Here is a 25,756-nt window from a genome sequence, read left to right on the forward strand (position 1 = left end):
CATGACCCCAAGATCAAGAGTTGCATGTTCTGAACCAGTTAAGTGCCATCCCCCTCCTTTTTCTCCCCTTTAGTTGTTTTAAACCCTAGACCACATGTTATTTTTGTTTAAAGGTTAGTCAACCTTTAAGGAAATTTAAAAACAAGGAGAAAAAATTTATTTTGTATTTACTTAAATTTTTTTTTTCTGGCATTCCTCATCTCTTTGTGTAGTTCCAGGTTTCTGTGTATTACCTTTGTCTTTTTTTTCCAGCTTCAAGAACTTCCTTTTTAATATTCCTTACAGAATTGATTTGCTGACATCAAGTTTCCTCGGCTTTTGTGTTTGTGAAAATGTGACATCATTTCACCTTTAGTTTCAAAGGATATTTGTGCTAGATGGATAGTTACAGGTTTGACAGGCCTTCTCCACCCCCCCCTCCCCAATATTTTGAAGATATTATTCTATTATCTTCTGGCTTAAATTTTTTTCTGGTAAGAATTTGGGCATTATCTTACCCTTATTCCTCCTTAAATGATGTATTTTTTTCTCTGCCTGCTCTGAAAATTTTCTCTTTATCATTGAATTTCAGCCATTTGATTACAGTGCTTTTGTATGGTCTTCTTTTGTGTTTAAATGCTTACGGTTTGTTGAGCTTCTTAGATCTGTGGGTTTATAACTTCAAATTTGAAAAATATTCTGTCATTTCTTCAAATATTTTTTATATAATTTATATGAGCTGGATTTGATATAAACTCTTAATTTCTTGGGGTCTGTTGTCCAGTGAACTGATTTTGTTAATATTATTATCAAGTTGAAGGGGCGCCTGGGTGGCTCAGGCGGTTGGGCGACCGACTTCGGCTCAGGTCATGATCTCGTAGTCCGTGAGTTCAAGCCCCGCGTCGGGCTCTGTGCTGACAGCTCAGAGCCCAAAGGCTGTTTCAGATTCTGTGTCTCCCTCTCTCTCTCTGACCCTCCCCCGTTCATGCTCTGTCTCTCTCTGTCTCAAAAATAAATAAATATTAAAAAAATATATATATATATATTATCAAGTTGTAAATGTTACTGTACATTTAGCAACTTGTTTAGCAAAGAACTTAAAAACTAGATTTTGAGTAATGTAGGAATAATAGAGAGGCCAGGACATATCCTTGATTTTTATATTTTAGAGGAGCAGGATAGGAGGGTATAATAAAATTTGTTTGATCTTACTTTATGTTTGATATTATCTAAATTGTATGGACCGAAGATTTGTCCATGAAGTTGTCCCCTCCCCTTCTTTTTCAATCATATATTCAGAAACTTGTTCTATGAGTAACTTTGGCCCTAAGCATAAGGAATATTGTTAGCAGTGATGACTTAGGCTCACTCCCAGGAACATTCTCCGGTTGCCACTGAAGTCTGTGTGCATTCATTTCTCGTGTATAATTCATGCAAGAAAATATAGTAAACCTGTTTATCTGAAAGTTGTCTTACTAATCAGAATTCTCTAAAAATTGAGGTTTTTATTTTTCTATGATGAAAAAGAGAGAGTAGACAGAACATCTATAGAAACTATACTAGAGGATAAAACCGGGAACATTTCCTGGATAAGTCTTTTAGGTTTAAGGGAAAAAAGATATGGATGGGAATTATGTTGTTAAAAAGGGAAACTCAGAATAAATCATAAACAATAAAATATTCACAATTTAGCTTTGAATTTGTGAATTGTTGAAAATTGAAATCTGTCATGAATCATGGAATAACGAATAGAAGAAGTTTAGACTCTGGAATTCTGATATACCTGGATTTGAATCCTAGTCATAGCACATACTTATCTTTGTGATCTTGGGCAAGTTTCCTAACTCTGAGCCTTATTTATACGTTGGGAAAAATAGTAGTTATTTTAGGTTGCTATGAAAAAGTGGGAATGGTTTATGTGATTTACTTGCCATTTTGTAGGTCCTCAATAATTATTAGTTGACTTTCCTTCTTTATATATTCACTTTATGTTTTATTCTTTTTTTATTCAAGGACTTTTTTTTCCCCTTTTAAACATGTGCAGTATTTAAACAGACCCCTGTGACATTTATGAAACTGTTTTCATCCTTTTATTTTCTCCCTTGAGTCCTTCCCATGTTGTTTATCCCATTCTGTCCCATTAAAAGCCGGTTATGTATCCCATCTTCAGAACTCTTTTGACCCTCATGTCTCCCTCCAGTTCTGCCTGTATTCCCTTTATAAAGATGTCTAAACTCAGTTTTAGTCTCAGTTCCTTTCCTATTTTCTATTGAAGTCAAACCATAGGCTTATGCCTCTACTTCTCCACCAAAATCATTTTTTTTAAAAAAATTTTTTTTTTCAACGTTTATTTTTGGGACAGAGAGAGACAGAGCATGAACGGGCGAGGGGCAGAGAGAGAGGGAGACACAGAATCGGAAACAGGCTCCAGGCTCTGAGCCATCAGCCCAGAGCCCGACGCGGGGCTCGAACTCACGGACCGCGAGATTGTGACCTGGCTGAAGTCGGACGCTTAACCGACTGCGCCACCCAGGCGCCCCTCCACCAAAATCATTCTTAACAAGACCCTCAGTGGCTTCCACATTGCTAAGTCCAGTAGTCAGCTCTCAGGCCTCGTTGTACTTGATGCATCAGCAACACTTATTGATTCTGTGCCCCTTCTTGAAGCTCTTTCTTCATTTGGCTTCTAGGACACCATGTTCAACAAATTTTCCTCCTGGGGCACCTGGCTGACTCAGTAGAGCATGCACCTCTTGATGTTAGGGTTGTAAGTTTGAGCTCCACATGGGGTATAGAAATTACTTAGAAATAAAATCTTAAACAAATTTTCCTCCTAACTCTCTGGCTATTAGTTCTCAGTCTATTTACTGCTCTGTTCCCTTCTCATACAATATCATACCTTGGAGATATTGTAGGTTCAGTTCCAGACCACCACAGTAGATTGAATATTGCAGTAAAGTAAGTCAAATGAATTTTTTTTGGTTTTCCAGGCATATAAAAGTTATATATACACTATACTATAGTTTATTAAGTGTACAATAGCATTTTGTCTAAAAAGCCAATGTACACACTTTAGTTGAAAAATATTTTATTGCTAAAAAATGCTAACCATCATCTGAACTTCAAGTGAGTTGTAATTTTTTTGCTGGTAGAATATCTTGTAGAGTATCTTGCCTTGATATTGGCGGCTGCTGGCTGACATGGTGGTGGTTGCTGAAGGTTGGGGTTGGCAGTTTTTTAAAATAAGACAATGAAATTTGCCACGTTGATTAACCCTTCCTTTCACAAATGATTTCTCTGTATCATGTGATGCTGTTTGATGGCATTTTACCCACAGTAGAACTTCTTTCAAAATCAGAGTCTGTCCTTTCAAACCTTGCTGCTGCTTTAGCAACTATGTTTGTATAATATTCTAAATCCCTTGTTGTCATTTCAACAGTTTTCCCAGCATCTTCACCAGGAGTAGATTCCATCTCAAGAAATCACTTTCTTCACTCATCCGTAAGAATCAGCTCCTCATCCATTCAAGTTTTGTCATGAGATTTGCAGCAATTCAGTCCCATTTTCAGGCTCCACTTTTAAATCTCGTGTTCTAGCTCTTCCCACCACATCTGCAGTTATTTATTCAACTAAAGTCTTGAACCCCTCAAAGTCATCTATGAGGGTTGTAATCAGCGTCTTCCAGACTCCTTTTAACGTTGATATTTTGACCTCCTCATGTGACTCTTGAATGCTCTTAATGGCATCTAGGATGGGGAATCTTTTCCAAAACATTTTCAGTTGACTTTGCCCAGATCGTCAGAGGAGTCCATAAATGGTAGCTATAGTTTTATGAAATACATTTTTCAAGTAAAAAGTCTTAAATCCAAATTACTTTTTGATCCATGGGCTACAGAACAGATGTTGTGTTAGTAGGCATGAAAGTAACATTAATCTTGTTGTCCATCTCCACCAGAGTTCTTCAGTGACCAGGTGTGTTGCCAGTGAGCAGTAATATTTTGAAAGGAATCTTTCTTTCTGAGTGGCTTCTTTCTTTCTGAGCAATAGGTCTCAACAGTGGGTTTAAAATACTCAGTAGGGATGCCGGGGTGGCTCAGTCAGTTAAATGTCTGACCCTTACTTTTTGGCTTACGTCATGATCTCATGGTTCGTGAGACCAAGCCCCGTGTTGGGCACTGTGCTGACATTGTGGAGCCTGCTTGAAATATTAATTAATTAATTAATTAATTAATTCTCTCAAAAAAAAAATAAACTTAATTCAGTATTCAGTAAATCATGTTATAAACAGATATGCTGTCATCCAGGCTTTGTTGTTCCATTTATAGAGCACACAGGCAGAGTAGATTTGGCATAGTTCTTAAGGGCCCTAGGATTTTTGGAATGGTCAATGAGCATTGGTTTCAACTTCAAGGCACCAGCTGCATTAGCCCCTAACAAGAGAGTCAGCCTGTCTTCTGAAGTTTTGAAACCTGGCATTGACTTCTCCTCTCTAGCTATGAAAGTCCTAGATGGCATCTTTTTCCAATATAAGGCTCTTTTGTCTACATAGAAAGTCTTCCTTAGTGTAGTCATCTTCATGAATTATCTTAGCTAGATCTTCTGGATAACTTGCTGCAGCTTCTGTATCAGCACCTGCTGCTTCACTTTGCACTTTTATGTTACGGAGATGGCTTCTTTCCTTAAACCTCATGAACCAAACTCTGCTAAGTTTTCAACTTTGCTTCTGCAGCTTCCTCACCTCTCAGCTTGCACAGAATTGAAGAGAGTTAGGGCCTTGCTCTGGTTTAGGCTTTGGCCTAAGGGAAGGTTGTGGCTGCTTTGATATATTTAGACCACTCAGACTTTCTCACATCAACAATAAGGCTCTTTTGCTTTATCATTTGTGTGTTACAAATGGAGTAGCACTTGTAATTTCCTGCAAGAACTGTGTGTGTGTGTGTGTGTGTGTGTGTGTGTGTGTGTGTACAAGCTTTTGGCCTGTCTTGGCTTTCAGCATGCCATCCTCACTCAGCTTAATCATTTTTAGCTTTTGATTTAAACTGAGAGATGTGCAACTCTTCCTTTTCATTTGAACACTTAGATGACATTGTAGGGTATTAATTGGCCTAGTTTCAGTATTGTGTCTCAGAGAATAGGAAAACCAAAAGAGAGAGAGAGAAATGGGGGAATGGCCAGTTGATGAAGCCGTCAGAACACAACATTTATTAAGTTCATTGTCTTATATGGGTATGGTTTGTGGTACCCCAAAACAATTACAATAATAACATCTAAGATCACTAATCACAGATCATCATAACAAGTACAATAATATTGAAAAAGTTTTGAAATACTGTGAGAATTACCAAAATGTGACACAGAGACCCAAAGAGAGCAAATGCTGTTGGAAAAATGGTGTCAGTAGACTTGGTTGATGCTGGGTTGTCACAAACCTTCTATTTGTAAAAAACACAGTACCTGTGAAGTACAGTAAAGCAAAACACAATAAAATGGAAGTATGCCTATATGCTGGTGACTCCCAAATGAATATCTGTAGTCCAAACCTTTTCTTTAAACCCCAGACTCTACCTGCCTACCAGTTCATTGTCTTGGATGTATAATAATCATCTCAGAGTTACCATTGTTATCAAAAACAGTAGCAAGAGCTTATCTATATAATACCATGTGGGAGGCACTGTTGTCCCAAAATGGACTCTTCTTTCCTCCTATACCTACTTGTATCATCTTCCTCTTGTTAGCAAATGGCAGATCCATAATTCAAGCTACTTAGGCTGAAAACCATGAATTATTTCTCTTAATTCTTTCTCTTGTGTTTTTCATTCAGCAAATGCTGTTGCTGGTCAGAGTCTGATCACAACCATCTTCACTACTGCCAACTACTTCAAGTCAGTTAATTCTCAATATAGCAGCCAGGTGGAACCTGTTAAAATCTAGATTAGATCATTTCACCTCTTTGCTCAAAATCTCCAAAGGTTTCCCATGTCTCAGACCATCTAGATGAAGTTGGATGACTCAGTCAGCTGTGGCTCAGCCTGACCTGAATGGTCCAAGACAACCTCACTCATATGTCTGGACCCTCAACTGCGATGGCTGTGATAGGTAGGAAAACTGGGTTTCTTTTTTCCAAGTGGTCTGTCATCCTTAATTAACTTCATAACATAGTGGTGGTAGTAGCAAAAGGGCAGGCTCAAACACACAGTTGTTTATCAAGCCTGTTTGTATCATATTTGGTAAAATACAATGGGCCAAAGTAAGTCACATGGCCAGTCCAGGATCAGTGTGTGAAGGGAATTAATAAGGTGCAGTTGCCAAGTGGTGTGTGATTCATTGGAAGCCATTAATATTAACATAACAATCATCCATAGGCGCTCTGTGGCCTGTTAATTTATTAAATTATTATTTGTTAAATTATTTGATTTTAATATACCACCCCTTTCTTCAGTCAGATAGGAAAATAATAAAGAAGGAACCTGACTAGGTGAAACTGATGTCTGGAGATATGAAGTAAATAATGGCTTTTTGGTAGAAAAATCAGATTTGATTTTTGTATATTTTATATTTTTAATTTCAGAGACCACCAAGAAGTAGAGAATACTATATGTACTGTAATCATTTATAGATTCTTTAAAAAAAAAAAAAAAAAAAGAGGTTAGAGTGTGAGAGAGCCAAAGCATAAGAGACTCTTAAAAACTGAGAACAAACTGAGGGCTGATGGGGGATGGGAGGGAGGGGAGGGTGGGTGATGGGTACTGAGGAGGGCACCTTTTGGGATGAGCACTGGGTGCTGTATGGAAACCAATTTGACAATAAATTTCATATATTGAAAAATAAATAAAAATAAAAAACATAAAAAGTGAAAAAAAATTATTTATAGATTCTTTAATTAAATCAGACCGTATCTTTTTGCTAGCTATTTGAGTTAATTAACTTGTCTGTTGTCCATTTCACATTTTATTTCCCTACTCCACATTGGGAAATAGTACTTTATTTTTGTTTAACCTTAATTTATATGGTGTTTTACATTATATAAAGGCTGTTTGCTCTTTTTTTCAAATCTAGTTTTTGTTCCATGTCACCTATCAAAGGGTATAGTTACATACTTGTTTTCTTCAAATCACCTCTTTGTATTTTGTCTTGTTATGTTGCCCCATGTCATTTTTTTCTCTTATTGCCATTTCCAGTAAATCTACTCTATTATTACATTGATACTTGTTTTAATTCTAGTGTCTAATCATATTTTGGCTTTCATTGTTCTGCCTTTGTTTGGAATTCTCTTAACCTTCTCTTACCATCAAAAGTAAATGCTGTGCAAGCATTTACTTCATAATAACTTCAAAGATAGTCTTACCTGCTCATTTACATATTCAGGTGCTAATTTTATTAAAAATTGTTTTTTCCTTTTTTTTTTTTTTTACTTAAAAGGCATTTAGTTTTCATTTCTAATGTATTATATAGTTTAATATTATCTTGTATTTTATTTCCAGAAGGTACAGAGTTGTTACATAGAATGCATTTTTTTTTTTATCCCTCCAAACGCATTGTCCAGTAGAGTTGAAAACCATTGTTTTGGCATACTTCATCTGATGTAAAAGTTGAGATGAGGGGAAATAGTCTTCCAGTTGTTAATGGCTTAATCTAAATTTAACTCATTTGGGTTGTTGGATTTATCCATGTTCTATTGAGGTTTCGGATTTTGTATTTCTGTAGAAATATTAGTGTATTGTATGTACTTTATAGATCCCAGTGCATGGAAAACAATCTGAATTTCAGACAGCCAAGTAAATGACCATGAACTTCTCTAATTGACTATATAAAATGGTAGATTTTTCTGAACTTGGAAGTATGTTATTCCTGGTTATCAGATAAAAAATCTTTCAAACTCTTTTCCTGGGAGACTTTTGAGACTACTGTTAGTTTTCAGAAACTTTGAATTTTTAGAGTCTTGGCCTTTTCGAGAGACTATTTTAGCCCAAATTAACATAAATTTATTTGATACACTTTAGTTTGGCAGGCATTGTTAGGCACCGGATATACAGAGTTGCACAGAACAGTCTGTAGTTGAAGAAATACTTCATCACAGTGCTACGAATGCTGAGAAAGAAGTGGGCATTAAGATGTACTGGGGGTGCATGGCCAAGCCAAAGCCCTCCTATAGAAGTTGCTGAGTCTTAAATGAGAGGAGTGGGGACAACTGGGTGGCTCAGTCGGTTAAGCATCCGACTTTGGCTCAGGTCATGATATTGTGGTTCATGAGTTCAAGCCTGTGTGGGGCTCTGTGCTGACAACTCAGACCCTAGAGCCTGCTTTGGAGAGTGTGTGTGTGTGTGTGTGTGTGTGTGTGTGTATGTGTGTGTGTGTCCCTCCCCTGCTCGTTCTCTCTCTCTCTCTCTCTGAAAAATAAATAAAAACATTTTAAAAAATTAAAAAAAAAATAAGGGGTTAACCAGACAAGGAGGGAAGATGGAGGGCATTCCAGGTTGAGTGAAAGAGCATGAATAAAGATACTGAGGAGCACAATAGCTATGAACTAAAAGTAATTTTAGTTTTATTAGGTCATAAAGTATAAAATGGAGAGCTCTGGGACCTCACATGCTATGCTAAGGAGCTTGGGTTTTAGCATGGGGTATTTTCTCAGGGTTTTCCACTAAAGTACCACTAAAGTCATCAGAAATTAAATACATGCTTTGGAAGTAAGGAGACAAGGTCCACATAGACTTCCTGCATGTTTGAAATTTCTCTTAAGACTGGTGTTTTATTGTTAAAATATTATTAATAACTTTGTCTTGTATTCTAGAATTGATTAGTTTGTGAGTTCTTAGCTTCAAATTCCTAATTTATAGAATGAGAATAATGGCACTTCTATCTTAGGATTGTTGGGAGGGCTAATAATAACTATAATGATAATAATAATGACCATAATAGCTAATATTTTTTGAGGGCTTACGAAATAGCAGGCCTAACTGCTTTATTTCTGTTATCTCATTTAATCCTCAAAACATCTCAGTAAGGTAGGTACATTTATTATCTCCTTACTTCTAACAAAACTGGGGCATAGAGAAGTGAATTTCCTAAGGTTACACAGCTAGTTGGTGGCAGAGCTTGCTTTGAACACAGTTGTGAATACAGGACACCTGACTATTCCATTATACTCCCATTCTTTGAGATCATGCCTATGGAACATTGAGCACAGAATCTGCCACACAGTAATTGTAAATGTAAGCAATTATCAGTAGCCAGTAATATTTACTTAAATTGCTTTGTTCAAATCTTTGAGTTAAATTGATGTCCTTAAGGAATTTTGCTGTTTTTCCTGTGGCTTGACTTACTCCCAGCCTGCAGTTAAGTGCAGACAATGTGACACACCCATGCTATTAACCACTACCCTTTGTTGCCTCCTCTTTCCTTGTGGGTCTGTCTCCACATTAAATTTTAAATCCATGGCAGGGACCATATCTGTTTTGTTCATCATTGTATACCCAGTTATTCACACTGTATGTAGTACATGAACATGACTAAATCTTTGTTCAGTGAGTTAATAAAGATCTAAAAACCTGCCATTTTTAGCTGATCTTAGAATCTAAACGTTCATACCACCTGTAATTGTGGTTTAATTGCTTTACATGTTTTTCCTTTGGTAAGCAGTCTGGTTTGGACCAACCATCTGCTCTTGTGTTCTACAGGGCACTCTCACCTTGGAACTACAAAAACCCTGCTGGGTAACTGGTATTTGTTTGTCCTAATAGAGATCACTCAGGTTTCATAGAGAGAGGGAGATTAAATAACATTTAGATCTAAAACTAAAATTTTAGAAATATGCAAAACAATTTTAAAATGTGTATTCTAAGAAACTTAATATAGAAAGATAAAAGCTTTGGTATTTTTCATTTGCCTTTACATTAAATCATTTCAAATAAAGAGAAAATAATTTTTTTTCAAAGGAGTTCTCTGTTATTGTGGGTTAACTCATATTTTCCTCCTCTCCTCTGTCTAGAATGTCTTAAACCATTCTACCTTAAGAAATTGGATGTTCTTGCAGATAGTCATTGTGGGAGAAAACGTTTCATTTAAGTCCCAGATGAGGACCGGAAACTTGAAATCAGAGGAGCATCTGAAATCAAGTAATATTAGGTAGGATAAAAATTACAAGGGATTTCTTCATGTTTATATTCCTTTTAGAGATGTATGTTAAAGTATGCATATTCTGTGAGCACTAATAGAAGAGTTAGAGACTTTGTGAAGCATTTGATATTGGCCAGGATGGGAGTGGGGAGTGCTAATTTTTTTTTTTAACTTATGTGGCTTCACGAGAACTTTGGCATATGTTTACTTTGTCATGAGCACTTATATCTTGTAGTTGAAGGAAATTTTTAAAACATTTACTAACGTAAATATAAGACATTTTTATGTTTATGTATGAGGTCTTTGAATATTTATGATAAGTGTAGGTACATGTGATCCGTTTTCTAGATTCTCCTTTAGTATGAAACTTCCTGTGTTTTGAGTTACATGTATAGCAGTTCATTTGAGTGCAGGGATCATCAGCTCTTTTTAGTTCTCTGTGTCTGCAGTCCAGCCTCCCAATGTGTATAGAAATAGGTAAATGATTGCATGCTAGGAAAGACCTATCTAACCACATGGTGAATTAGAAACTGTCACTGCAGCTTGTAATGACAGTTATAGTGACAGAACATGTGAAGGTATCTGATCTCAGAGATGGGACTTTTAAATGAGAAGTGATAGTTGCCTCTAAAAGTTGATACCCTGACGGTGACACCTATAGCCAATCCATTCCAGAAGACCTGCTGGAACCAGACTAAGCTCTGCCACTTTCTGTTTATGTCACTTTCAGCAAGTTATTTAACCACTCTGTGTCCTTGTTTCCTCATTAGCAAAATGAGGATAATCTTACTACTTAACCTGATAGATTTGTTTTGTGAATTAAAGATTTAATAATATATGAAAGCATGTAAACAGGACCTAGCAAATATTAAATGATCAAAGTACTATGAATTATTAGGCTGTTAATTCTTAACAGATGAGTTTAGAGTCTATCATCAATTACCATGATATTACTGTATTTTGTAGGTTGCTTGATGTGTTATTAGGTCCAGTATTTAAAATGTATTTAAGTTATATCAAAACTAATGTTTGGAGAGAAGCAAAAAAGAAAATAACAAACTATTTTGCAGCTTTGACGTATCTACCTCTGGTTTCATTTTCTGTACATACTAAGAATATGGTCCTCATGACATGTAAAGTTTCTCTTTCTTTTGTCATTTAGCATTGTATGGTAGTAGATAACATAGGATTTTTGACGCCCATCTTGGAATGTTGTCTTCTTCAATCCTGTGTGCTGCTTCAGAAAGGATCCTATGTCAGAAACCAGATTAGCAAAACTAACTTGGTCATTGAAGTATTGGTGTTATTTTTTTTTTTAATTTTTTTTTTAACGTTTATTTATTTTTGAGACAGAGAGAGACAGAGCATGAACGGGGGAGGGTCAGAGAGAGAGGGAGACACAGAATCTGAAACAGGCTCCAGGCTCTGAGCGGTCAGCACAGAGCCCGGCGCGGGGCTCGAACTCATGACCTGAGCCGAAGTTGGACGCTCAACCGACTGAGCCACCCAGGTGCCCTGAAGTATTGGTGTTATAATCAGAGTGCAGTCCTCCCTTTAGAGTTTTCACTTAGGTTCTTTTATGTAACTTACTGGTTGTCTTATTTACTTCTCATTTCTGAAAGGGAGTTTGTTTCCCTGTTTTACAGATGAAGAAATTGAAGTTTCTTGGAAAGAAGCTCCAGACCTAAGTCCTTTTTATTCTGTATCATTTTCCATTGCATAAAATTGTTTCCTGTATGATGCACATTTTACCATTCATTAATTTAACAAAATTTTACTGAACAGCTACCGTATAACAGGCATTATTTTAGGTGTTAGAGATAACAGCCCTGAACACTTATCTTCTTCCTCACTCCCACTGGCTCTTTCTGTAGTTGAACTGTAGGCATATATCTTTATCCCTGTACTCAACCATAGTGTATTGAAATCATCTGTATATGTCCTCATATCTTCCACTTTATACTGAGTTGCTTAGAAGTAGTACCTGCCATCATTAAGGCTATTGTCATTTTGACTAGAGTAAAAATATTTACCTGTTTTAATTTGCGTTTACTAGTTGTATATGTTTTCATATTAATTTTTTTCATTGTGTCTAATCCATACATCTCTCATTACTTTTTCTCAACTCTTTTCTTTGCCTTTGGTAAGCCTCCCTTTCCTATTCATTTTGTAATTATCCTAAAGATTCACCATTCTCCTTAGTTTATCTCCCACTTACGTTCAGACACTGATCTCATCTCCTACTTTATCTCTGAAAGTGATGCAGTGTGTGTAGCTGTGAATTCTCTTGACATCGCCTCATCCCACACTACTCCCTTATTGTTCTGGCACATTTCTATCTAACCTTACATTCCTCCAGTTTCATCCTGCCTCCTTTTCAAAGACAGTCGGCCTCCTGTCTTACTATTCACATTACCATTTCCTTCCATCTCTTCCAGAATTATCCTCTATCAGTTTTGTTCTCATTTTCTTAAGTCTTCAACCTATTCCATTCTCCTAGCTTCATTTTTTCATTTTAAACATGTTTAAGGCCCTACTATTATAAAAAAGAAACTTGTCTTTACCATGGCTCTCTTCCCTTTTTCTTCACAGCTTAGCATTTTAAGAACTGACCTAAACTACTACTACTTATTTTTTCCTCAGCCCCCTGCAATTTGACATAGTCTCTTCTCTGACAGGGCTATTATTGACCTTTATTTCACCAAATCCAACCCACTTTCTAGTCCTTACAGTAAATCTGCCCCTTGAAAAGGAGTGTAGCTCATTCTCTCTCTGACTTCACTTAGCATAATAACCTCTAGGTCTATCCATGTTGTCTCAGATGGCAAGATCTCATCCTTTTTTTGTGGCTGTATGATACTCCATTGTGTATACATGCTACATCTTCTTTATCCATCTATTGATAGACACTTGGGTTGCTTCCTTTATCTTGGCTATTGTAAATAATGTTTCAATAAACATAAGGATACATACATCTTTTTAGTTTAGTGTTTTAATTTTCTTTGTGTAAATACCCAGTAGGCATTATTGGATTATATGGTATTTCTATTTTTAATTTTTTGAGGATCCATATGATTTCACTTACATGTGGAATCCACAAAAACAAAACAAGCAAATAAATGAACGAAAAGCAGAATCAGACCTATCAATACAGAAAACAAACTGGTTGCCAGAAAAAAAGGGGATGGAGGGCCAGGCAAAATAAATGGGTGAAGGGGAGAAGGAGATATAGGCTTCCAGTTAGGGAAAGAGTAAGTCACAGGAATAAAAGGTATAGCATAGGGAATATGGTCAGTGGTTTTGTAATAGCATTGTACAGTGATAGATGGTAGCTACAGTTGTGCTGAGTATAGTGTAACAAATAGAGTTGTTGAATCACTGCGTTGTACAACCTGAAACTAATGTAACCTTGTGTGTCAACTATACTCAAATTAAAAAATGAAGATTGAGAGCTAGATTCTCCCTTCTGCCATTCTGGGCAATTACATTTTTCTTATAGGTTTAACTACCATCAGTGTGCTGGTCACTCCCGCAGTGTATCCCTAGTCTTAATGGCTCCTCTGTGCTTGACACTTAATCTCTAAGTTCCTGCTTATACCCCTTACTTTCTCATATATCCAGCTGTCCAAGCTAATAATCTGGGAATGATTTGGACTGTTTTCTCAGCTTTGTCTTTCCTTCTACTGACTTTATTAACAGGTATTTCTTGAGTCTAGGTTTTTCTGTTCCATCTGTATGGTCACTTCCTCCCTTCCAGACTTGCCCTTTTAAAATCCATCTTCATGGGGTGCCTGGGTGGCACAGTCGGTTAAGCGTCCGACTTCAGCCAGGTCACGATCTCGTGGTCCTTGAGTTCGAGCCCCGCGTCGGGCTCTGGGCTGATGGTTCAGAGCCTGGAGCCTGTTTCCAATTCTGTGTCTCCCTCTCTCTCTGCCCCTCGCCCGTTCATGCTCTGTCTCTCTCTGTCCCCAAAATAAATAAACGTTGAAAAAAAATTAAAAAAAAATAAAATCCATCTTCATGAATGTTGTGTAATCTTTTAAAAATGAAGTTCTGACAGTGGTGTGCTCCTGCTTAAAACTTGGCACTGGTGTCCTGTTGTTTAAAAGACAGAGGTCTGAGCTCCTTAACGTGTCATGTAAAGTCTCACAGTCTGCTGTCTGCCTTGGTTCACCAGTCATCTCCTGTATTTTCTTACCGTGTATTTTATGTTCTATGTTCCAGTCTCCCACCTTCACTGACTTAGCTATCTTTACTGTGTTATTTTCTCTGCCTGGAAGAACTTCTTATCCTTTGATGTTTCCAGAGAGGACTGGCCCTTAATCAAACTAGATACACAGTTTCAAATAATAGAATTTTAGGATAAATGTTGTAATGTAGAGCATTGGAATAATGTCAGGAGGCTTGAAAATTCATGACAAACTGTAAAGTGCCACAGAGAGAAAGCAAATTAGTGTTTTTGTTCCTTACTGAGACAAGCCCCTTTAGGAGCAGCATCTTCCCTAGATACCCTTTTCTATGTGAAATTCAAAAGTAGAGCAATATGATTTAGTTTTTATTAATCCTATGAGACTTGGTGATGTCTTAGAGATCTGTAGATTGTGTATTTGTGTGCTTGCATGTGTAGGCTCACACTCACCTTACAGTATCTGGCCTATTTTGTACAAATAATTATGATATGTAATTATGTAGATGGTTATAATTGATGAATACTGTTATTATTCCAAATACTCCTTAGTACTCTCTGAAGATAAGCAAATATATTAACTTGAAATAAAACCTACCATGGCTTTTGTTTAAATTTCAAAAAAAAATATTTTAGCCTTCCCTCCCAAAACAAAAGAAGCTGATTCACTTTTCCTTAGCAACTGAGTTTGAAGATGTTGGCTTATTTGAAGATGAGTTTTAGAAGATGTTGGCTTATTTTCCTGTGTTCTGCTCATAAGAGAAACAGGGTTGGAAATTCAGGTCGAAGGACTCTTCCATTGTGTCTGCCCCTGATTTTGAGATATCTTATATTTTCAATCACAAATTTTAATATCGGTTCTTAACAAAGATTATCTTATTATATATGTTATCTTGCATTGTTATTGTAAGTACTATGTATAATCAAGGTGTTTGTTAAAGAAGATGGCCATTACTTTTAGAGTTTTCTTCTCTAACAACATTATAAAAAACATTGTAAGATGTTTAAGTATTGAAAGCCCCAGTTTTGTGGGCTATTTCTATTAAATATTACTTTTTTTTTTTTCTGTGAAATCTTGTATAGGAGGAACTATGATGTAATGGTTAGGAGTTATCCTGTGGAACCAAAGTGATTGAGTTCAGATGCTGACTTAACCTTGGACGTGTTACTTAACCTCTATTTCTGTGGGCTTCTTCATCTATAAAGTGGGGGCAGTAATAGTACATAATACGGATTAAATAATTTATATAAAGCCCTTAGAACATTGTCTGACAATAATAAGTGCTATATATAGCGTTGGCTGTTTCAGTACCTAGTGCATTGGAATACATTGAATGTATTTATAGATCTTGATGATCATGTAGTCTCCAGGAATATTGTTTCAGGTTGTTAGCTTTCAGTGCATTTGTTTATCACTGAATGTTTCAGATTTTATTCAGCCTTTTAATGACTTTTTCTTATTGCTTGGTAGAAGTGCTTACTTTCTCTTAGTAGAACGGACACAATGTATTCAGTATTTTGAAAGCTTTGTATTTTGTAAGTATTTAGTGGTGTTATTTTATTATTGAAGGAGTGATGATTTTTAATGTTTGAATTTTTGGTTCATTCATTGTTTTCATTAATTCCTTCTGCTTAAAGTAAGAATAAAAAGCAACTCGGAAACCAATTTGACAATAAATTTCATATACTAAAAATAAATAAATAAATAAATAAATAAAATAAACTCCAAAAAAAAAAAAAAAAAAAGCAACTCATGTTGCCAGAGCCTTCTACCAAGAGAAAACATTTAAACACTCTCTCACTTTGTATAAGCATTGGCCATAAACTATATTAATGTTTAACATTGTTAGTCTTCAGCAAAACCAGTAGGTCAGTTGAGGTGTGGTAGCTTTCCCTAGTGAAGTAAAATAATCAAATGGCCAATTATGTTACCAGTCTTTATGAAAGCAGTTGGTATAAGATCACATCTATTGATTTGGTTTCTTATATACTATATGAAAAAAATAAAATTGTGTAAGGAGAGGATAGGGATTCCTCTTGTGAGATAATTCTCAGTTTAACCCTCTCTCCTGTCTAAATGGGTACTTTTGGTACACAGGAAAGAAGAAGAGTTAGTAGATAATAGTATATAAACCTAACAGGGTTTTTAAACAGTTTGCAGATTAAGGCCATCAAAAATATAGCATGGTCTCCACATAGTAACTTTACTGTTTGTTACATGAGACTGTATTTTTTAATGTAGTTCTCTTTGTGGCAAGATTACAACATTAATAAAAATAGATCTTTAAGGAAACTATTGATGATTCCTCATAGGGAAAAACTATTTGGCTTGAGAACTTAATAGATATTTTACTTCTTATTTTTTGATCAGGTACTCCCCAGAGCAGGAGATGCAAAGTTTACTGTAAAGAGGCCAGGTAATAAATATTTGAGGCTTGGTGGGCCATGTGGTCATTGTCTCAACTACACAGCTCTGCCCTTGTAGCAGAAAGCAGCCATAGACAGTACATAAATGAATGGGCATGACTGTGTCCCAGTAAAGTTTATTTACAAAAAGAGATTCAGAGTAAAGGAAGGAATTTCACCCATAGTCTGACTGCTGTACTGGAATATAAATTTTACTTCTTGTGGTCTTTTTTATTAAAAATCTCAGGTAGAATTTTGTTTTCTATTTTAACAAATCTTTTAATTTAGGCGAGGTGACTTACATGTTAGTGTTTAGTTGACAGAGTCTATGTTAGCTTTTTATGTCACAGAATTTTTAAATTCTAACTTGAAAGAAGTAGAAATTACTGGACTTCAGAGTCAGAACTAAGTTTGTACTTAATTCTACCTAATTGCTTTGTGACTGGGCAAATTGTTTCACATTTCAGAACTTCAGTTTCCTTGTTTATAGAAGAGGAGTAATACTCGACATCTTCAGGTTATTAGATTTTCCATTTAGCTATCTTTTCATCCATTCAATTTAGCAAGATTATTTTAGTCATTAATGTATCTCTTTCACAACTAATAGAGAACTGTGCACAGAATGAGCACCTCTTTACTCTTGTCATACTGAGGAACCAAAACTCCTGGGATTTCAAGATGCTTTAACATTTTTGTCAGACAATTTTTATCACGTTTTTGCACTTTTGTTAGTGCTTGAATTTTTAGTTTTACAGTTTCTCTTGGACAGATTGTAGTATATAAAAATATAAATTAAAATTTTGATCTTTGTTTATCAGTGGAAGCCTGCTACCGGAATAGCTAGATTTTACATTAGACATTATTAGACTTAATTATCTTATTTTACAGCCTCTAAGAGAAACAGGCTGTTTGTAAATAGTTCCTGTAATATGCTCAATAAAATCTTTGAAAGAAAGTTGGTGTCCTCATTAGGCAGATGGTAGCATACTGAAATGATACTTACAAGCAGATCTTGCTTGAAATGAGAAAATAACCTTTAGACACATGATTCTAAGTATAAGATATCTTGTGTATACTTGAGTGTAAACTTTTTAAGCTAATGTCTGGAAGCATAGTAAAATGTATTTGTAACTTTGCAGGGACAGAATGAAAACACTGTTGAGTCTAGTAAAGATGCATATAATTAGCACTGGCTTTCTCGGTATAAGTTTCATAAATTAGTGCTCCGGTAGGATGTTGTATTTTTTGTTTGTGTGTGTGTGTGTGTGTGTGTGTGTGTGTGTGTGTGTGTGTGTGTTTTGGAAGAGTGTGTTCTTTTGACATGGGTAGAATAGGATATATGGCATTCTTCTTTTTTAAGTTTTTAATTCTATAGTTAACAATCTATAGATTGTTATATTAGTTTCAGGTGTACCATATAGTGATTCAGTAATTCTATACGTTACTCAGTGCTCATCATGATAAGTGTTCTCTTAATCACCTATTTTACCCTTCCCCCCACCCACCTTCCCTCTGGTAACCATCTGTTTGTTTTCTATAGTTACCAGTCTGTTTCTTGGTTTGTCTGTCTCTTTTTTCTTTGCTCATTTGTTTTTGTTTTTTAAATTCTACATATAAGTGAACTCATATGGTATTTGTCTTTCTTACTTTTCTTAGCATTATACTCTCTGGCTCCATCCATGTTTTTGCAAATGGCATGATTTCATTCTTTTTATGGCTGAATACTATTCCATTATACATTATATTATACCACATTTTCTTTCTCCATTCATCTATCAGTGGACATTTGGACTTCTTCCATAATTTGGCTATTGTAAATAATGCTGCAGTAAACAGAGGGGTGCATTGTATCCCTTTGAATTTGTGTTTTTGTATTTTGGGGGTAAATACCCAATAATGTGATTACTGGATCATAGGGTAGTTCTTTTTTTAACTTTTGGAGGAACCAACAAACTGTTTTCCACAGTGGCTGCACCAGTTTGTATTCCCACCAACAGTGCAAGAGGATTCCTTTTTCTCCACATCCTCACCAACACTTGTTATTTCTTGTGGGTTTTTTTTTTATTTTTATTTTTTTATGTTTATTCATTTTTGAAAGACAGAGACAGAGCACAAGCGGGTGGGGCGGAGAGTGGGGGAGGTATGCAGAATCTGAAGCAGGCTCCAGGCTCTGAGCTGTCAGCACAGAGCCCGACACGGGGCTCAAACTCACGAACCATGAGATCATGACCTGAGCCGAAGTCAGATGCTCAACCGACTGAGCCACCCAGGCACCCCTCTTGTGGTTTTTTTTTTTAAAGTTTATTTATTTTGAGAGAAACAGACACGAGTGAGGGAGAGGGAGAGAGAGAATCCCAAGCAAGCTCCATGCTGCTAGCACAGACCCCAACACAGGGCCCAAACTCACGAAACTTCAAGTTCTTGACCTGAGCTGAAACCAAGAGTCGGATGCTTAACTGACTGAGCCACCCAGGTGCACCAGTTTGTGTTTTTCATTTTAGCCATTCTTTTTTTTTTTTTTTTAAGAAATTTATTTATTTATTTATTTATTTATTTATTTGATGTAATTTCTTGTCAAATTGGCTTCCATACAACACCCAGTGCTCATCCCAACAAGTGCCCTCTTATTTTAGCCATTCTGAAAGGTGTGAGGTAATAACCTCATTGTAGTTTTGGTTTGCATCAATGTTGAACATCTTTTTTTGTTTTGTTTTTGAGTTTATTTATTTTGGGAGAGACAGAGAAAGAGAGAGAGCATACAAGTTGGGGAGGAACAGAGAAAGGGAAAGAGAGAATCCCAAGCAGGCTGTGCACTGTCAGCACAGAGCCCAGTGCAGAACTTGAAATCATGAACCATGAGATCATGACCTGAGCCAAAATCAAGAGTTAGACGCTTAACCATCTGAGCCACCTAGATGCACCAGTGTTGACATCTTTTCATGTGTCTTTTGTCCATCTCTATGTCTTCTTTGGAGAAATGTCTGTTCATGCCTTCTGTCCATTTTTAAATTGGATGATTTGTGTTTCTGGTGTTGAGTTGTTTATGTTCTTTTTATATTTTGGATACTAACCCTTTATCAGACATGACATTTGGAAATATCTCCTCCCAATCGGTAGTTTGTCTTTTAGTTTAGGTTTTTTTTTTTTTTTTTTTGTATTGTTTCCTCCGCTGTGCAGAAGCTTTTTGTTTTGATGTGTCCCAATAGTTTATTTTTGCTTTTATTTCCCTTTCCTTAGGAGCTATATCTAGAAAATGTTGCTATGGGCGATGTTGGAGAAATGACTACTTGTGCTGTCTTCTAGGATTTTTATGGTTTCAGGTCTCAACATTTAGGTCTTTAGTCTAATTTTGACCTTATTTTGTGTATGGTGTAAGAAAGTGATCCAGCTCCATTTTTTTGGAGCTGGTGTTTCCCAACACCATTTTTTTTCCCCATTGTATAGTTTTTCCTCCTTTGTTGAAGATTAATTGACCATATAATTGTGGGTTTATTTCTGGGTTTTCTATTCTACTCCATTGATCTGTGTCTGTTTATGTGTCAGTGCCATACTTTTTTGATTACTGCAACTTTCTGTAGTATATCTTGAAATCTGGAATTTTACTTTTCTTTTTCAAGATTGCTTTGGCTATTTGGGGTCTTTTGTGGTTCCATATACATTTTAGGATTGTTCTAGTTCTGTGAAAAATACTGTTAGTATTTTGGTGGGGACCGCATTAAATCTGTAGATTGCTTTGGGTAGTTTAGATGTTTTAACATATTTGTTCTTCCAATCCATGAGCATGTGTCTTTCCATTTCTTTGTGTCATCTTCAATTTCTTTCATTAATGTTTTATAGTATTCAGAGTATAGGTTTTTTACCTCTGTGGTTAAGTTTATTTGTAGGTATTTTGTTGCTTTCGGTGCAGTTGTAAATGGATTGTTTTCTTAATTTCTCTTTCTGCTGCTTCATTATTAGTGTACAGAAATAAAACAGATTTCTGTATTAGTGACTTTGTATCCTGTGACTTTACTGAATTCATTTATCAGTTCTAGTAGTTTTTGGTGGAGCCTTTAAGGTTTCTATACACAGTATCATGTCATCTGTAATAGTGCAAGTTTTACTTCTTCCTTACCGATTTGGATGCCTTTTATTTCTTTTTATTGTCTGATTGCTGTGGCTAGGTCTTCCAGTAGTACTATGTTGAATAGAAGTGGTGAGAGTGGACATCCTTGTCTTGTTCCTGACCTTAGGGGGAACACTCTCGTTTTTTTCCCCATTAAGTATGATGTTCAGCCTTTATTATGGCCTTTGTTGAGGTATGTTCCCTCAAAACCTGTTTTTTTGTTGAGGGTTTTTATCATGAATGGATATTGTACTTCGTCAGATGCATTTTCTTTATCTGTTGAAATGATCATATGGTATGTATCCTTTCTCTTATTGATGTGATGTATCAGATTGATTTGCAAATATCAAACCACCCTTGCATCCTGGGAATAAATCCTACTTGATCATGATGAATGATTTTTTTTAATGTATTGTTGGATGTATTTTTTTAATGTATTGTTGGTTTGCTAGTATTTTGTTGAGGATTCTTGCATCATATTCATCAGAGATACTGGCCTGTAGTTCTCTCTCTTTTTTTTTTTTTTTTTTTTATGGTGTCTTTATCTGGTTTTGGTATCAGGAATGAAGAGAATGAGTGGATTTTGGAAGTTTTCCTTCTTGTACTTTTTGGAATGGTTTGAGAAGAATAGGTGTTAGATCTTCTTTAAATGTTTGGTAGAATTCCCCTGTGAAGTCTTAAGGTCCTGGACTTTTGTTTTTTGGGAGTTTTTTGATTACTGATTCAGTTTCTTTGCTGGTAATCTCAGTCTGTTCAAATTTTCTATTTCTTCCTGCTTCAGTTTTGGTAGGTTATATGTTTCCAGGAATTATATCTGTTTCTTCTCAGTTGTCCAGTATTGTTGGCATATAATTGTATTTCTGTGGTATTGGTTAATTCTCTTCTTTCACTAGTGATTTTGCTTTCTTTCTTTCTTTCTTTCTCTTTCTTTCTTTCTTTCTTTCATGAGTCTAGCTAGAGGTTTATCAATTTTGTTGATCTTTTCAAAGAACCATCTCCTGGTTTCATTGGTCTGTTCTGTTTTTTTAGTTTATATCATTTCTGTTCTACTCTTTATTATTTCTTTCCTTCTCCTGGTTTTGTTGTTCTTTTTCTACTTCCTTTAGCTTTAAGGCTAGGTTGTTTATTTTAGTTTCTACGTATCATTTCTGATCTACTCTTTATTATTTCCTTCCTTCTAATGCTTTTGGGTTTTGTTGTACTTTTTCTGGTTCCTTTCGGTTTACAGTTAGATTGCTTATTTGAGACTTTTCTTGTTGCTTGAGGTAGGCCTGTATTGCTATAAATTTCCCTCTTAGGACTGCTTTGGCTGCATCCCAAAGATTTTTGGATCATTGTATTTTCATTTGTTTCCATGAAAATTTTTAATTTCTTTGTTTTCTTGGTTGACCCATTTATTGTTTAGTAGCATGTTTTTTTAATTTCCATGTATTTGTGCTCTTTCCAGATTTTTTCTTGTGGTTGATTTCTAGTTTCATAGTGTTATGATCAGAAAAGATGCATGGTATGACTTTGATCTTTTTGAATTTGTTAAGATTTGTTATGTGGCCTAATATGTGATCTCCTCTGGAGAATGTTCCATGTGCCCGTGAAAAAAATGTGTATTCTGCTATATTAGGCTGGAATATTCTGAATATATCTGTTAAATCCATCTGGTCCACTGTATCATTCAAAGCCACTATTACCTTGCTGATTTTTTGGTTGGATGATCTGTCCACTGATGTTAAGTGTTAAAGCCCCCTACTATTATTGTATTAACTGTTTTATGTATTTGAGTGCTTACATGTTGGGTGCATAAATATTTACAATTGTGTTACCTTGTTAGATTGTCTCCTTTATTATTATATAGTGTCATTCTCTGTTACAGTCTTTGTTTTAAAGTCTGTTTTGTCTGCTTTAAGTATTGCTACTCTGGCATTCTTTTGACAGCCATTTGCATGACGTTTCTCCATCCCTGTGCTTTCAGTCTGCAGGTGTCTTTCGGTCTGAAATTAGTCTCTTAAATGCAGTATATAGATGGGCCTTGCTCTTTTTATCCACCCTGTTACCCTGTGACTTTTGATGGGAGCATTTAGTTTGTTTACATTCAAAGTAATTATTGTTATATAAGTATTTATTGCCATTTTGTTAGTTGTTTTGTGGTGGTTTTGTAGTTCTCTGATCGTTTCTTCTCTTGTTCTCTTTTGTGATTTGCTGGCTTTCTTTAGTGATATACTCAGATTCCTTTCTCTTTGTTACTTGCATATCTATTACTGGTTTTTGATTTGTGGTTGACATTAGGTTTGTATATAACATTGTTTGTAGGATATTTGGTATTTTTTATTACATTTTATAATCTTAGGTTTTAATGGTATAAGCCAACAAGCCTTGTGAACGTAGTTTGTTTTTTTAGTTGCAAAAGTTTAATACCCAAAGTAAACAGTGGAGCTAGGTAATATGAATAATGGGATTTGATGTGATGTTACAGTTGAGGATGAAGTTTAGCTATTTATTTTTATTATTCATTTATACTGATAGTTCCTATATGGCTTGTGGTTACCTGTATAACACCCGGTTATGATTCTGTCTGAAAACTTAATTTAGAAAAAATAAATATTTTTTAAAAGCTAAGAAAATGAAAAGGTTCACATTATGTTTTGATGAAACTAAAACTCACAGCTGATATTAAATACCTAATATTTACAGTAAAAATTTTAGAACCTCTGTGTATTCTCTAGCTTTTATGTTCAAGTTTGTTTTTAGAAATGGAAATCTCATTAGTTTATATACATAACTTTTTAGAATATATGAACATGATTTATCCTTTTTCCTTTCTTCACTTAAAAGATCTTTATTGAATGCCTACTGATTGCTAGGTGCTGTGCTAATAGGCATAGGGGTTGTGACGGTGAGCATTCTTAAAATCTGTGATATCTGCTGTGTAGAAAAAAATAAGTGCTTTGAGAGTATAAAATGGGAATATCCTTCATCTAAGTAAGATTTCTTGAGAAAGTTATGTTTCTGAGACAAAGTATGAGTAATAGTTAACCAGACAAAAGGGGAAGAGGTATTCCTAGCAAAGGGACTCTTCTTTACAAAGGTGCTGTGTATGAAGGGAGCGGAGCACATTGGAGAAACCAGAAATCCGGTAACTAGAGCACAGAGATCAAGGAAAAGAGAGAATAATGGTAGAAGCAGTGTGCAGACTCTAATTTTTGGAGTGCAGAGAACTTTGTGGGACACTTTAGTACAGATTTTAGTTTTTACTCTAAGAGCAGTGGGGAAATCATTAAAGCATGGGACTGTTGGTATGGTCAGAATTTGCATTTTGACAAGATCCACCAGACAGCAGTGGGAGAACAGAATGAAATAGGGCAAGAGTGAAATGGAGAAAACAGTTTGGTGGCTTTGCATTAGTCCCAGCAAGGGATGGTTCATAACTTGAATGTGAGTGGATGAAGAGGAAGTAAAGGGAAATCCACACATTCAAGATACATTTAGTTGGTAGAATTCTCTGGAGTTGATAGATTACCAGGGATTTGGGAGAAAGTTGTCACAGGTGACTTTGAGGTAACTGCCTTTCACAATTGGAAAGCAGTGATACATTTGGTAGGGCAAAAAACACTAGAAAGAGAACCAGGAATGGGTCATGAGTTCAGTTTTGGACCTCTTGATTACAGGCAACTCTTGAAAAATTTGAGAGAGGAAAGAAGCCACAGCCAGAGGAGGAGAATGCAGGACAGAAGATTTTAGAACTGTGACAGACTTGAGCGTGTTTAAAATACTGAAGAAAAGGAAGGATCCAATATAGAGAGAAGTTTCAAAATTATTGAAGGAGGAAGGGGGTAATTAAGGGAGGAGAAGTTCTTATTAAAGTCTAGAAAGAGCCTACTCAAGTGGAATTACTGGTCTTAAATAAGAGATGCAGCGCCTCTTGTGTTTTAACAGGAGAGAGAAAGAAGAGGTTTGTGTGAACGTAATGTTTAGTAACTGGGCATTGTTTTTCCTGAGATGGGGCTGCTGGCCTTTACTGAAAGGGGTCGGCCTCAGGAAGGAGGCAAAATCCATGTCTGAGGAAAGTGGGAATTTTGAGATAGTTATAGTGGTTAGTGAATTGAGAAACATAGGATTTCCTGGCTGCATTGAGGGAAAATTTTTTGTTTAATGAGTATCATTTAATATTATCTTAAATACATTTGGAAAACCACAAGAATGTGAGCTCATAGAATTCATGGTGACCCTGTATACTTTTAAGTTATGGCATCAGTTTGCCAAAACCTAGTGCTACCCTGGATATTAAAGTAGGGACACTATTTGCAATGTCACAAATAGAGGTGCTATACATCTTGATGTAGTATATGATTTCACCTAACTTTTAGGTTTTAGTGTTACTTACGTTGAGTAGGCCTAGTTTGTTTCTAACTGATGTTCTTTTTTCCCTTTTTTTTAGGCAGGCAGAAGTCCTGAAGGCTGACATGACAGGTACTGGCTGGCTCATTTGGTTTTCACAGCTTATTTTATATACCATTAACGGAATTAAGGGAAGGGTCTCATCTTTCCTATGTTACTTGTTGCACTGTCCTAGTTGCCAAAAGGGATGATGACTTAAAATTTGCTTTAAATAATTACTGTTTTGAACTTTGAATTCTTTTTTTTTTTTATGTTTATGTATTTATTTTGAGAGAAGGAGAGAACACGCACGTGTGAGCCAGCAGGAAAGGGGCAGTGAGAGAAGAAGAGAGAGAATCTTAAGCAGGCTCTGTGCTGACAGCTCCCCCAGTGTGGGGCTTGAACCCATGAACCATGAGATCATGACCTGAGCTGAAATCAAGACACTTGACCAACTGAGCCATCCAGGCACCCCTGAACTTTGAATTCTTACTTAGATGGTTAAGAATTTTATATAATCTGTGCTACATTGTATTGAATATTACCTAATTTAATGCATATAACCATTTAATTTTTATGAACTATTTGTCATCAAT

At 35.8% G+C, this 25,756-nt stretch overlaps 1 protein-coding gene across 6 annotated transcripts in view; it reads left to right on the forward strand.

Annotated features, from left to right (window-relative positions):
- SMG7 (SMG7 nonsense mediated mRNA decay factor) overlaps window positions 1–25,756 on the forward strand; it is a 91,649-nt gene that overhangs the window by 27,271 nt on the left and 38,622 nt on the right. For 5 of the 6 annotated variants that reach the window (XM_047076886.1, XM_047076881.1, XM_047076883.1 and 2 more), the window contains exons 2-3: window positions 9,968–10,104; window positions 25,222–25,253. In XM_047076886.1, coding sequence (XP_046932842.1) covers window positions 10,001–10,104; window positions 25,222–25,253 — 136 coding nt within the window. In that variant the 5' untranslated portion in view covers window positions 9,968–10,000. The remainder of the gene's footprint in view (window positions 1–9,967; window positions 10,105–25,221; window positions 25,254–25,756) is intronic. The other variant, XM_047076882.1, reaches the window with a different exon arrangement.

Source organism: Lynx rufus, unplaced genomic scaffold, assembly GCF_022079265.1.
Source record: "Lynx rufus isolate CCGP_SWC_20201006 ecotype Redwood Valley unplaced genomic scaffold, mLynRuf1.p SCAF_15, whole genome shotgun sequence".
Lineage (NCBI taxonomy): Eukaryota > Metazoa > Chordata > Mammalia > Carnivora > Felidae > Lynx > Lynx rufus.